At 56.4% G+C, this 14,463-nt stretch overlaps 1 protein-coding gene across 11 annotated transcripts in view; it reads right to left on the bottom strand.

Annotated features, from left to right (window-relative positions):
- R3HDM2 (R3H domain containing 2) overlaps positions 1-14,463 on the bottom strand; it is a 102,736-nt gene that overhangs the window by 31,267 nt on the left and 57,006 nt on the right. For all 11 annotated transcript variants that reach the window (XM_074979404.1, XM_074979403.1, XM_074979405.1 and 8 more), the window contains 2 exons: positions 9,804-9,999; positions 5,382-5,423 (listed from right to left, as the gene is read on the bottom strand). In XM_074979404.1, coding sequence (XP_074835505.1) covers positions 5,382-5,423; positions 9,804-9,968 — 207 coding nt within the window. In that variant the 5' untranslated portion in view covers positions 9,969-9,999. Of the gene's footprint in view, positions 1-5,381; positions 5,424-9,803; positions 10,000-14,463 lie in introns of those variants that run through there.

The raw sequence follows: 14,463 nt of genomic DNA, 5'->3' as shown, positions 1-14,463 counted from the left end.
AGGGCGGGGGGGTGGGAGGGTGGTGAGGGCAACACGTTCTTTGCTAGAGCTCCTACTTGAGGCCGATCCCCTCCTGTGGCGGGCGAGAGGCTCTTGGGCTAACTCTCTGGGCCACTTAGCATGAGACGCGCAGAGCAGTTCTGCAGCCTGACTCCTCCTCTGCCGGGCAGCGCACCAACCACCTGCCGGCGGAACCCCCTCTCAAGGGGCTGCGCTGAAACTGACTACGTCTTGCAGAGCAGGAAGGGAGGGGTCAGCTACCGTGGGTTAAAGGTGGCCATGCCGCTTCCACCTCTCCTGCCTGCGTGACACCTATGGCTGCTTCACACATACAATGCTTCAGGATTCTCAGTGAGCTGACTGTGTGTCACAGTCCAACCCCCCCGGGCACGGGGGCGCTCTGGCTGTGAGGTGTAGGGCCAAGCAGTGGCACGTGCTCCCCTGTGATAGGAGGGTGCCCAGCCTTCCTGCATGCTGGCTCCTTTGGCAGGCAAAGGCCAGCCAGGACCAGCAGATCATGGTGTCTGACTGCCACACCGAGCACTGGAGGAGAAAGTGGGGGCCATTTTGCAGCTACAGCCACAGGGCTGGAATAGAGTTGGCCATCCTAAGACCAGAGGGCAGCACTATGGTCACCTCGTCTGACCTCTGGATGTCCCTGCAACCACCCGCTTTGGCCTACAGCATCTCTGCTAGAAAACAATTCATCTTCACTGGAAAATCTCCAGTGACCGAGAAGCCGCCTGTGATGGAGTGGGGGTACCTGTGTGTGTGTGTGTGGGGCTCCTGCTGAGGGTAACCCTGACGACCAGGTAACACCTTTGTACTGCAGACAAAGGAGGAGGTGGAGCCTGAGGGGTTTGAATTGGAACTGGGAGTTGGAAGCAGTTAGTCTGGGCTGAGGGAGAGAGAGACCAAGGAGGTGGCCAGGCCCCGGCTCTGGGGGCCCCTCGCGGCCTCCTCTCCCCAACATGGATTGGACTGGCTGTCTCTGCCTGCTATACTGACTCCTCTGTACGATGCTGTGTCCTGTCGGCTAATAAACCTGCTGTTTTCCTGCTGAGTGAGAGACTCTCCTGCCTGCGGACAGGGTGCAGAGCTTGGGGGACCCCAGAACCCCATCACACTGGTGTCAGAAGTGGGATGTTCTGCACCCCGAGGATGGAGCATCCAGCAGTAAGTGACCGGGGCCCCGGAAAAAGTGGGGCCTGCGAGACCCAGGTGTGCTGAAGGGCAGTGAGGTGCAGCTCCCCAAGGCGGAGGGGCCTGCGGCCGAACCCAAGCAACTGCGGTCGTGGTTCTCGAGAGGGGGTGCCACACCCGAGCAGGGGTTACTCCTGGGAATCTGTTGGAGTCGGTCCCAGAAGGTGGAGGGGCCGAGGGCCCAACCCCCAGAAAACAAGTGACCCACAAGGAGGCTGACGCTGAATGAGTTCTTCCCAAGACAGGGTGCTCATGGTCCTTGATAGCGGGTGTCACACTGAAGAAGGGGTTCCTCTGAGAGTCTGTTGGAGTCGGTCGCAGAGGGCGGAGGAGCTTAAGGCCTAACCCTGGGCAGCTTGTGACCCGCAAGGAGCCTGGCACACTGAAGGGATTCTTCCAGGAATCGTGGGGTGCAGAGGGCATCAGCCTGAGAGCCTGCAACCACGCTGAGCAACTCCACTGTGAAGTGGTAGCACCTGGAAACCGAATCGAGATTAAAGAAGCTGGACAAGGCAGCGTGGATGTGCAGTGGCGGAGCTGAAGGCTGGGGAGAATCCTGCAGAGGTGAGCCCGGATCGGGGCAGGGAACCCTGGACTGCCTGGAGCTCTGAACCGAGGGGCCTGCCACAGCTCAAGGAGGGAAGGAGCGATTCCAACCCATCATCTACTAGTGGCCAAGACAGACCTGCGAAGAGTTTTCCAGGCCTGGGCCAAGGAAGGTGCCTGTGTGTCTGTGCAGGAAAGCAGCTGATCCACTGGGAATGGCAAGTTGTCTGTGAGAGAAGCTGCTCCACCTTCTGTGTGTGTGTGTGGAGACCAGCCGGGGGGCTGGGACAAAGGAGAGAGTGTCTCCCATTGTCTGTCTGTGTTGAACAGCAGCAGCAGCCTGGGGAGAGAGCAGAGCCTGCATTTGGAAAAGGTGCCAATGAGGAAACTAGCCCATTGTCTGAGGAGGATTCCCCAGCCTCGGGTGGCTGGAGAAGGATCCACCAGAAAAGAGCATTCCAGGTGTGTCTCTGAATCCAGCCATGGGGGCTGGAGCAGAGGAAATGGCTCTGGGATGGGCAGTGGTGTCCCTGCTAAGGACACTGGTCCTTGGTGCAAGAAAAGTGCTTCTGCTTCTGGGGAAGTGAATCCTTTGCCTGAGCCTGTGGGGGCTCAAGATGGAGCCAAGATCCCAGAGCTGGATCTGAGGGCAGCTGAAGCCCAGATGGGAAGTGGGCCTGCCTCTGTGTCTCTCAGGGGGGATGATGCTTTAACTTGGTCTAATCCAGTTAGGATCATCAGGGAATCCCAGAGACCAGACGATTCTGGTACCTGTTCTTTGCCTGATGCTGAGGTGTTACTGGGAGGGGGTGAGAGGACTCTGTCCTACCAGAGTCATCCTCTCACCAGGACACAAGAACAGACGGGCAATGAAGTTACGCTGACTGATGAAGATAAAGGAGCTGGTAGCAGAAGGGAGGAAAGGGATCCTAACCTTCTGTCCGGTGGTACTGGCTGTCTGCCTGGAGGGGGATTACGTGGGAATCTGCCTAATGGGCCAGAAGTGATCCTGGGCGTAGGTGAAACCCAGGAGCTGATTGTGGCTCAAGGGAGCAGTGCCCCTCTGCAGGCAGACGGGGGTGAGTTGTTGTTTTGGGGAAGCTCTTAAGGAAGAGAATTTCCCTGAAACTTTTCCTGACCCGTCTGTGGGGACTGCAGAAAATGGGAGTGAGGTGAAGGAGAATGAACAGGAAAGGTGCTTGTCTGTAAGAGCCAGAGCAGCCCTTTGCCCGGGGAGAAGTTTGTTTCAGCTCCTGATGGCCAGGACCTGCCTCAGTATGAAACCACTGGCTGTGCTCTGGAAGGGTCCAAAGCAGGCAGTGTAAAAGTTTCTCAGGAATTGGAAGTTGGTGCAAGTAAAGTGAAAACTATCAGGGAATGTGAGCAGCCCTGTGAGAACCAAATAAAACAGCTGCACAGTCAGTCTCTGTAGGATGCAGGAGAGCACCAGCAATTCCCCATCTCCAGATGGTGGAAACACTTATATTCTTATACTGGACTCCACTTCTGATTCCATGGGGAGGCAGTAGTTGGAGGTGGAAGGACTAAGGAGCTTTGGGCCTGGTGGGCCAGTAAGGGATAAACAGGGATTCCTCCATGTGGATTCTGCATCTGGGACTCACAAAACAACTCTCAGAAAGCAGTTTGGTTTGCAAATTTCCAGACTGGTGGGGGGGGCCATCTCCCTGAGATCATCAATGGCCCAGCTCTTGTTAGAAGAGAGGGCACAGCCAGAGAGATCAAATTTCCACCCCAGGGGGCAAGAGAGAAGATTAGAACTTGATGGTGCTAAGAAAGGCCTCAGCCATTTATCCCCAAAATACCAGATTCTCAAGGAGGTTACACAAAAGTTGTGGTCTACCAAAGAGCAACGTAAATGTACAGTTGCAATGGGTTTGTTCTGTTACTCACGCTGACTGCTGTAACCAAGGGGTGCTGCTACCAAAAGCTGTAGAATTGTACCATGCACTGAATGTTTAAAAAGAGCCATGTGACATGATGACATTGATGTAGAAGCATAAATTGTATGCTAAAGGAGTCTGTAACTCTGAAATGTCACCATTGTTCCCTGTAACTAGTCTTGCAACCTCTGACATGAGAAGGAACATTCCAAACCTATTGTGTGGCATGGAAGGGGAAACTGAGGCACACAGCCATTGTGGTGGTCTGGCTAAATGCCAAGGATGGAAGCATTTGTACCTTCCGTTACTGGACTGTAACTGAATTCCAGACATTGGCTGGAGCAGCTGTATGGACTGGTGGTCAGATGGGGCAGGACCCAGACCACAAAAGACCTGTTTGATCTGTTGGTGCTGCAGCAAGACCAACCAACCCAAGGGAACTAAAGGAACTTGCCCGGCTGCATCACATGAAAAGGGCCAAGACCAAGCTCCTGACTTGGAGCCTCCCCCAGCAGGACTATGATGTGGAGGTGGTGCACATCGAGGGGAGAACAGAGGGTACAGCCAATGCCCTGTCACAAGGGGAGAGCCCCGAACTTCCCCAGGTCACCAGTTGAGTGACCCCGCTCAGTTCGGTCTGGAAGGGGGGAGAGATGTGATGAAGTGGGGGATACCTGTGTGTGTGTGTGAGTGGCTCACAGAGGGTGTGGGGCTCCTGCTGAGGGTAACCCTGACGACCAGGTAACACCTTTGTACTGCAGACAAAGGAGGAGGTGGAGCCTGAGGGGTTTGAATTGGAACTGGGAGTTGGAAGCAGTTAGTCTGGGCTGAGGGAGAGAGAGACCAAGGAGGGGGCCAGGCCCCGGCTCTGGGGGCCCCTCGGGGCCTCCTCTCCCCAACATGGATTGGACTGGCTGTCTCTGCCTGCTGTACTGACTCCTCTGTACGATGCTGTGTCCTGTCGGCTAATAAACCTGCTGTTTTCCTGCTGAGTGAGAGACTCTCCTGCCTGCGGACAGGGTGCAGAGCTTGGGGGACCCCAGAACCCCATCACACCGCCGTAGCCCTAGGTAAGTCGTTCCAGGGGCTTGTGACCCTGCTCTGCCAAAACACACCCCTTATTTGTACTCTCAACTTGTCTGGCTTCAAACTTTTGTTAGACCTCTGCTGTGAAATACAAGGGAGTGAAGCAGGAACTACAGGTTGAAATCTATGTGACAGGAGGTCTCGGCCACAATATCCTCTGGAGAGCAGAGCAGGTGCAATTACATGGCCGTGAAACACTATTTTCCACTTGTGTTTTTCACTCTTATTTAACTGGGTGAAAATCCACTCTCCTGCCAGGTCAGTCAGGGGGTGAATTTCCTTCGCTGGGCAGAGAACAGATGTCTACAGCTAAGCAGCCGCCACACCTGCTGCATCAGACAAGCAAATTCCTGTCTGGAGTTTCCCAGTCACGAGAGGCTGCGGAGGGTATGGGCATAGGGTTGAGAGCACAGAACAGTGGGGGCTTGTCAGGGTCCCAGAGGCTTCACTGCAGGGTCCCTCTGTAATAAGACAGAGCACAACAAGCCAGCATGGTGCCTGAGGACAGCTGAGGAAACGGGTTAATGGCAGGCTCCAGATGCAGAATTCAGGGAGGGGCGTCAGCGTGGGACTCAAACCCTCTTTCTCGAGGAGGCTCAGAACGCCAGCTGAAGGCCTGCAGGGAGAGGCAGGAAGGTCCCCTACCTTGGCTCTTTTTCGGGAGTGTCCATGATTTGACGTCCGCCTCTGTGGAGAGAGGAAAGAGAAAGTGGGAGGTTGGATCTGCACCTCCGCCACGCAGCTGAGCCGCCCCAACACCATTGCGGAGGCAGCGCATTGAGGCCAACCCTCGCTGGCGGCTCCAGGAGACAGCACAGAGGGCTGCCCCCAGCCGCTGGTCAGACCCAAGGAGGCAAACGTTTGCAGAGGAACCAGCAGACTGGCTCAGCCCACCCAGTGCACCGCGCCCGTCTCTGCCAGTGCAGGAACCCCCAGCAGCAGATATGGGATAATCGGCCCCCGCATCAGGGCTAATCCTGGCTCTTAATAATGAGACATTAGCTTAAACCCCAAAGCACACGGTTAATCTCCCTTCCCAAATTTGTCATCCTTAATCACAAAGCCAACCAAAGCTACGCCAGCACCAGAGGTCTGGGCAGGCCTGGGCAGCAGGCTGTGACGAGGCCCCAGCCCAAGACGGGACAGGAGTACGGCACACAACGGGTAAATCCGGCCCATTTGCGGCCCCTCAGCACCCCAGGAACAGAACAGCTGCACTGCTGAGGGGGCCCAGGGAGCTGCCTGGCTGTGAGGGGTTTCCCGAGCTTTTCCCAGGGTATGAAAGACACAAGGTGAGAGAAGGAACGTTTTATTGGGCCAACGGCTCGTTCACTAAACAGACGCCGGTGCAATCGCCATCATTTTGCTATCTACTCTAGTCGCGTGTGTGCGTCTGTCTGTGAGTCTCTCTGTGTGATGGGGTTCAGGGGTCCCCCTGCACTGCACCCCGTCCGCTGGCAGGAGAGACTCTCACTCAGCAGGTACAACAGCAGGTTTATTAGGCAACAGATGTCCAGTTTCTCACAGAAGCAACAGCACAGCAGCCAGAGACAGTCCTTCCAACCTGTCCTGGGGGGAAGACCCCGAGGGGTGCCCCTCTGGGGTGTAGCTTTCCCCCTCCTCAGGCTGGCTCCCTTCCAGCTCTCCCTTTTCCTAGCCTCTAACTGCCGACCCCGATTCAAAACCCCTCTCAGCTCCTCCCTGCTCTTTGTTCAGGCAGAGGTGTTACCTGCCAGTTGTAGCCCCAGGGTCATCCTTAGCCACTGGGAGCTGCTGCTTGCCTCAGACATCCAGCCTGACTCACACATGCACTCCCCCCACTCCATCACACTCTGTCCAGGAGCTCCTCCCTGCAGGGGAAGGGTCCACGCTGCTGCCTCGTCTTGTGCCCCAGAGCAAGGCCGGGGTTTGCTTGTGCCAGGAGTGCGACTGTTTCATATCAACGGAACGGGAGGGCTGGGAGAGCAGGGACATTTACACCCATGCACCAGCCCAGGGAGCGACTGCTGACTGGCAGCATGGCCCCTGCCACACCGGCTGCCCAGGGAGCAGCTGCCTGAGGCCGTGTGGCCCCCACCGCCCCCCCAGGCCAGCCTGGAGAGTGGCCAGCAGGTGGAGCGTGCTGCTCCCAGGGAGAAGCCGGCAGATGGGCTGTATGGCCCCCTCCGCCCAGCCCCTGCCCTGACTCCTGCCCCTCCACGTCCTGCCAAGAGCTCTTCCCCACTCTCTGCTCTGCCTGCCACCCCTACACCCCCATCCCTGAGCCCCTCACCCCCCTGCCCTGACTCCCACCCCGCCTCATCCCGGAGGAGGCAGTCCTGAAGGAGAACGGCTTCGGGGAGACCAGAGCAGAGGGCTACAGGCTGCCAGGACGGGCGTGCGTGTGTCCGTCCAGCAAACGCTGTCCAAACCGCGCCCAGTGTCCGAAGACAGGCCGGAGTACAACTTGCTATGGAGCATCCTCCAAGGAGATTCGCTGCCGAGCGATCGCACAGCGCTGCCACGCTTCGCCCACGACCTCCTCAGGGAGCTCTCAGCCTTCCGAGGATGCGCTTCTTCCTGTCCACTGGGCCCCTCCCATGGATTTCTCCCCACTGGCTCCCACAGCAGGAGGCATCTGGAGTCTCACACAGACCTGCACTGCCTGGGCTCAGCGAGGGCGCAGGGGTGGCCCGTGTGCTGCACGGTGACGCTCCTGTGCTGCCCACAGCTTAGCTGCAAGGACTGTGGCTAGGACTAACCTCGGGCTTTGGCCAGAGCTACACCCCTTTGTTCCATGGCGAAAGATCGTGAGTCCAAAACGTAGCCATGAAAGCGCGTCCCGGCCTTGACGGAGACGTGGGAGCAGTGACGGCGTGAGCCGGGACGGGGAGGAGAAAGGCCTTTCCCCGGCCGTGCCAGCCTGCCGGAGACTCAAGGAGTAACATGAAATGCAGAGCCCGGCGTCACTTCAGAGCCCCCAGCGTCCTCAGGTGGCCTGACCGAGGCTTTGAAAGCCCAGACAGCCACTCTGGTCATATCCTTGTACTCCTCTGTCTGTTGGTGCCCGTCTGTCCTCTCTCGTCTTACTCGCAGAGGTCAGTTCCACCCGCTAGGCCAGATGGTCGGCTCCGTGGGGTAGAGACCAGCCTGTTGTCCCGTTTGCACAGTGCCTGGCACAGTGGGCTCCCAGCTGCGCCGCGGGCTCTCACGACTCGGATACACGCAATACACCACAATGCCGGCACACAGGCAGTAGGGAGTCACTTGCCAAGAGTCCTCGGGGCCTTTCACCATCCCGGTGGGGTGGGTTTCGGCAGGGCCCCAGCAGCTGCCTCTGCCTGGCTCCAGCCAAGCCATGGAGGGACATCTCAGTGCTGTGCCAACCTGCAGGAAGCCTCATGCCCCCAGGCAGATAGGCAACATCCCCCGTCCAGTGTGGCGTCCGGCCGCTGGGGGAAAGTCTCGGCAGCCAGCACGCCCTCAGGGAGGGGCAGGCAGCCTCTGCAAACCAGCCTGCCCTGGTGTCACACCCTCGCATGCTGCTCCTTCTGCAGGGTGTACTCCCGGGGCTGGTTTGCTCTCCCTCTCTCACCGCAGCGGCAGAGGCAGCTGGTCTGGGCGGTGCCCTCCTGCGAGCCGAAGGCGCGGCTGTCCTCCCCGAGGGATGAAGCTGCAGAGAGACGCCTGCCATCTGGCCAGCCCTGGGCGCTGCCACGTGGTGGGCGCTGACGGAGCGCGCTCTGTTACGACAGCTGCTGGAGGCCGAGCCCTGCAGCACAAGCGTCTGCTCGGCGAATGCCATCTGACCCGCGTACCGATGCGTCCGTCTCTGTGCAGCACCCACCTCGCAGGGCCGGTTCCAGACAGTGCTGCTGCATTGCTGCGAATCGCAGCTGGGCCCAGGTAATCAATCTGCCAGGGGGCGGGGACTGTTCCCGAATGCACAAGCCAGCCCTGACGGACGAGCTGGCTGGGAGCTGCCAAAGACACCTGGCTCGGCAGGGAGCTCTCAGCCCAAGTCCGAGCCCAGGAGAGCTGAGTTGTTTGTGAGCAACAAGCACTAGCCCAGCAGTGAAGACAATGGCCAAAGGCAACGACCACCAGGCGCTCAGTGCCCTCCCCACAGACTGACCCTCCCCTGGGCGGCAAAGCTGCTGCAAGGGCTCTGCCCGTCAGCGAAGCCGCAGCCACCCCTCCGCTCAGCAACTGTTGCTAGCCAGCCCCAAGCTGCCCCTGGGCAGGGGAAGCTGCACACCCGAGGCTGGGGTTTTTGGCAGGAGCGGGATAAACCAAGGGCCGGCTGAGCTCTGAACGGGGCCCAAGACAGGCACCTCAAGCTGCCCAGCCATCGAGGGACAATGACTCACGGCAGCAGGGCGGCCATTCTTCCTGCCTCCTTCGGAGCTGGACAAATCCCCTCCTGCCCAGTAATCTGAACATGGCCATTCCCTGCCCGCACCCGGCTAGCTCTGAACCACCCTGTGATGGGGTTCAGGGGTCCCCCTGCACTGCACCCCGTCTGCTGGCAGGAGAGACTCTCACTCAGCAGGTACAACAGCAGGTTTATTAGGCAACAGATGTCCAGTTTCTCACAGAAGCAACAGCATAGCAGCCAGAGACAGTCCTTCCAACCTGTCCTGGGGAGAAGACCCCGAGGGGTGCCCCTCTGGGGTGTAGCTTCCCCCTCCTCAGGCTGGCTGCCTTCCAGCTCTCCCTTTTCCTAGCCTCTCACTCCCGCCCCCCCGATTCAAAAACCCAGCTCAGCTCCTCCCTGCCCTTTGTTCAGGCAGAGGTGTCACCTGCCAGTTGTAGCCCCAGGGTCATCCTTAGCCACTGGGAGCTGCTGCTTGCCTCGGACATCCAGCCTGACTCACCCATGCACTCCCCCCACTCCATCACACACCCGTCTCGGCAAGCCAGCGAAACCCACGCACCCCTTCCCCAGCAGGGTCTTCCCACCATGCAGGTGGGCACTTCCCACCACTCCTTCCAGCCTTTGCAAACGCACCAAGCGGTTGGGGGGCCAGTTTGCCGGCGCTTCTTGTAATGGGAGCACTGGCACTGGTGGAGGAAACAGGCCCTTACCTGAGATTCCTGCCGGACGTTGGTCTCCTCCCCGTCCTTCTCAACCTCGTCCTTGCTCGGCGACCTGGATACAAATTTGTTTTTGTTCACAGATTCCTCCACCAGCTTTTTTTCAGACTCTTTCATTATTTCCAGGGTCTCTTGCGTGGTGTTGCTGCTAGACATCTTCAGTGCGATGCAGCGTAGCGATGGGCACCTGCAGGGGGAGAGGAGATGGGGCTGGGAGAGGGAGTCAGGCTGATGGGGGCAATCCAAGTCAGAGCTTGGCCTCGAACACCTTGCTCGCAATCTGCCCCTGCTGAGCTCAAATGCCTCCAGGGACACCCCTGCACGGCTTTCCCTGCAGCAAATCCCTTGGGGCAAAGTTCAGGCACCTCGACTCCTGCCCAGCTTCCTGCCACCAGCTGGTTCCATACCCGCCACCTCTCTGAGGCCACCCCGGTTTGCCCCCAGCACGCTCAAGCCCGAAGCTTCCTGACCACGACAGCACAGCCATTGTGGAGCTCTCCCTGGGGCCGAAAACTGTAAGCCAGATCGAACTCAGACAATCCAGCACATGCCCAGGGGCACTTCAAAGCCCCAGCCCTATTCTGGGGCACCTACTGCCCCCCGTCCCTCCACTGGGTGGAGCACAACAGGGGCCGGGCGCACTTCTGAGGTCTTCTAAAGTGCTAAGGAGCCCAAGCCCCCTATCTCAGCCCCCACCCACCCCAGAAGAGAGCTGGGAGGTGAGGCGTCCCAATGACAATACAGCGATGGCAGAGAAAGCCTGCCCCCTGCTCAGAGCCTTGGCTCACCCCCCAGCGCAGCAGGTTTGAATGAAAGCTAAGATGCAGATGTAACCTCATGGATCCAGGTGGCCAGGCCTGAAATACCTTAATCCAGCACCGACTGGAGGCCTGACTCTCTTGAGGTCACCTTCCGAGGGCCTGCCTTATACCCAGCTCAGTCCACACAGACACGCCGGCCGCGCTGCAGAATGCAGCGGTCGGTGGGGACGGGCACGAGGCAAACTTGCTTTATTTCACGCATTGCCAGTGGCTGTGGCCATTCCCCCTTGCGCACCGAAGGCTCAAGCTTGCTTTCGACAGATGTGTGGCTGTGCTGGCAATGTGGCAAGGCGTGGCGAGGGTCAACCAAAACGCTACTAAGGCAAAGGACGCCCCACGGAGAAACATGGCCTGGTGGACAGGGAGTGGGACTCAGGAGACCGTGAGTCAATTCCCGCTTCGGCCACTGGCCTGTTGGGTGCCCTTGGGCAAGTCACTTAATCATGTCGTTGTTCCCCCCCCCCCCGCCTCAGTTTCCCCATCTGCAAAATAGGGGCAGTGACACTCTTCTTCTTTGTAAAGTGCTTTGACAGCTATGGACCAAAAGAGCCAGGTGAGGTAATTAGTATAAATATATCATTAGGGCTAGATTTAAATTTTCCCGCCTGCTTAAACTTCCGCTCAGAACATCGGCTCCTAACTCGTAGTGTGGAAGAGACCACAGGTTGCATGGGCGAGGCCCAGTGTCCTCCAGCGCCGCATGGCTCCCTTTCCAGCAGGATTTACTACACAAGTTTTTGACAGATAACAACAGTTTCTAGCCCATGTGGTTCCAACGAAACCCTTTCAAAGTCTACCTGAGCCTGCAGACAGCCTGAAGCAACAAATTGGATGCAAGAGTGCAACACATCCAGTCATCAAGAGAGCGGTTAACTCTGAAACCTAATAACAATCATATAAATCAATGGCTTAGATGATGGGTAGATAATGAAGCCTCAGAGCAAGTATGTTAAACAGGCTTCTTCTAAATTATGCGCTGGATAAATCGACAACAGTTCTTCCAAAATAGGAGAGTGTAGCATGGCTGCACTTGCAGCATACAGCCTGATCTCTGTCCTACTGATGTACCGGCAGTGGATAAATGCACAGGAAATCTGGCTTAGTCTGCCCTGGCACGGAGACCACATGAACAGCAAAAGCCTATATTTAAACCTCAAAGAGGAGCTCTGTGCAGCTCAAAAGGTGGTCTCTGACACCAGCAGTTGGGCCAAGACAAATTATTACCCCACCCACTTGGTCCCTCTGATCTCCAGGACCGAGATGGCCACTCCACCGCTGCAAAAAGCTACAAAGAGCAAGCACAGAGCTTGGGAGCACTGTTAACTTTTATCCCCTTGTTTTAGCAGTTACCTTGGTAGAACGTGGCTGAAAAAGCTTCAGCTACAACAAAGATTTATTGATCGCTGGCTCTGCACAGGAATTGATACTATTCACTGGCTAACTCAGCCTCATTCCACATTAATGTGTAGCCCAGCAGAACACAAAACAAGCATTTCACTTTTATTGCAGCTACTGGCCTGGCAATGCCAAATGTTTAAATAGTAATCACTAGAATGTGAGTCCAGGAACAGCTCCCACATCCCAAGCACAAGAGGGAGAGTTTTATTTCTGTGATTTACTTCTTCAGGAGATGGGCTGGGTTGTAAAGTCACGTGCTAATATTGCTGTAACTTCACACCTACCCTGCCCATTGAAGTCACAGTTATTGGTTCTGGTTCACTTGGCGGGATACTGGGAACAGGAATCTGGTCACCAGGACAATGGCCATTTTATACACAGGCTCCTGTTGCATTTGCCACTGGATGGAAATGCTGGCGAAGAACTGCTAATCCTTCTGGCAAAATGCAGGTTGGAAACCCAGTGGTCGAGACTTCAAGACTTCAACGCACAGGAAGCTTACTCGGAACCACAGAAGTGTAGAACCTGAAGGAACCTCATGGGTCATTTGGTCCAGTTTCCCACACTCAAGGCAAGGCAGCAATAACCAGACCATTCGGGCAGGAGGGTGACGAACAATGATGGAGATTCCACTCCCCTGTAGGTAATTTGTTCCTGTGTTTAACCACTGACGTTCTTCCTAATTTCCAACCTACACCCCGCTTGCTGCGAGTTAAGCCCGTTGCTTCTTGTCTTACCCTCAACAATTTTTTGTCCTCTTCCTTGCCACACTTTTACCTACTTGAAAACCGTTTCCATAGCCCTCCTCGTCTTCTCTTCTCCAAACCGAATGAGCCCAAGGTTTTCAACCTCCCCTCAGCTCCTGTTTTCTAGACCTTTCCTCATTATTTCCATTGCTCTTCTCCAGACTTTCTCCAATTTCTCCACGTCTCTCCTGTGGCACCCAGAACCGGATGCAATAACCAGTCCGCACGTAGTAGAGCAGAACATTACTTGCCTTGTCTGTCTTACAATACGACAGCTAATACATCCCGGAATTATATTTGGCGTTCTCCTCCCGCTGCCCCCAGTGTTCACTCATATTGCACTTGTAATCCAATAGGACCCCCGGGCCCCTTCCTGCAGTGCTCCTTTGGTGATCGTCATTCCCACCCTGTACGTGTACAACTGACCGGTCCTGCCAAAGGGAGGACTTTGCATTTGCCCTTATGGAGCTTCATCCTATTTCCCTCAGACCATTTCCCCGGTTTGTCCCGATCACTCTGAATTTTAAGCCTGTCCTCTAAAGCACTTGCCACCCCTCCCAGCTCAGTATTGTCTGCATGTGCTGCAAGTGCTCTGTCCAGGTCATTATCGAAATCACTGATGAAGACACTGAATGGGACCAGACCTAGGACTGAGCCCTGGGAACACCACTCAGTAGGCCCTTCCGGCTGGACTGTGAACCACGGGTAACTGGGCTCTGGAGATGGTTTTCAATGCAACTGGAAGCTAGGAACATGGGAGAGACACTCAAGGCTTGCATGCAAAACTCGGGTTCTCGCTTACTATCAATTATTTGTAAAACTGACCGCCCAGGTGACAGTGAGGCCACATAGCACCAGGTGCTGGAAACACGGGACTTGTCTACATTGCACTTTACATTTCCAGGCTTTTCTTGATCCTGCCTGCAGCCTTGGGAGCTCGTGCAGTCAGCCTGCAAAGAGCCAGCCTAGTGCAAAGGGGATTGGACTGTGCCTTTGTTTTAGGGAGCAGCCTGCTTTGTCTCACACTGTTTCTGTGTTCCTGTGCACGATAATTCTGAATTTGAAGGAAAAAGTAGTTACGCTGCAAGTTTCCAGTGACAATAAATTGCTCCCTTTCCACTGGCCCCTGGGAGCCTTTTGCAAGAGTGCAGAATTGTCCAACCACAGCTCCTCCCCAGTCACGTGGCTCACCACCCACACCTGAGCTTGGGGCGTTTGGCATAGGGACCTTCTGAGCCAGGTAGATCTCCTGGGAGTCTCTCCCATCCACTCCATAGCTCTTTTATGACAAACTGGTTGGGGTAAAGGAACCACCAGCCGGGGTCTTCTCCAGGGTTTTAAAAAAAGCATCTCGCTGGGAAAATAAAAGGAAGGGAGCAGAGGAGAGCTCCGGCCCTTCCTGATCCCTGGACACGTGGCAATGCCAGTTATGTTACAGGGATGACGCCTCCAGCTATGGCTCTGGGTGCAAACAAAGGCGGTGCTCAGGGCACAGCCAAGGCACAGGTTATTGCTGAGAAAGTACATAGTCCCCAGGCCCCTGCCTTGTGGTGGTAGGGTTCATTCTGAAGCAGGACAGGGGCACAGAACCACCAGCAATCCCGTAACTTTCCAGGCAGCGTGCTGAAGAGTGGCAAAGAGAGAGGCGCGAGTTCAGCTGAGGTTCTCTCCTCCCAGAGAGGCAGC

This window comes from Carettochelys insculpta, chromosome 29 (genome assembly GCF_033958435.1).
Source record: "Carettochelys insculpta isolate YL-2023 chromosome 29, ASM3395843v1, whole genome shotgun sequence".
Taxonomy (NCBI): Eukaryota; Metazoa; Chordata; order Testudines; family Carettochelyidae; genus Carettochelys; species Carettochelys insculpta.
Note: the sequence above shows the minus strand (reverse complement) of the source record. Positions and strands in the feature narration are given on the sequence as shown.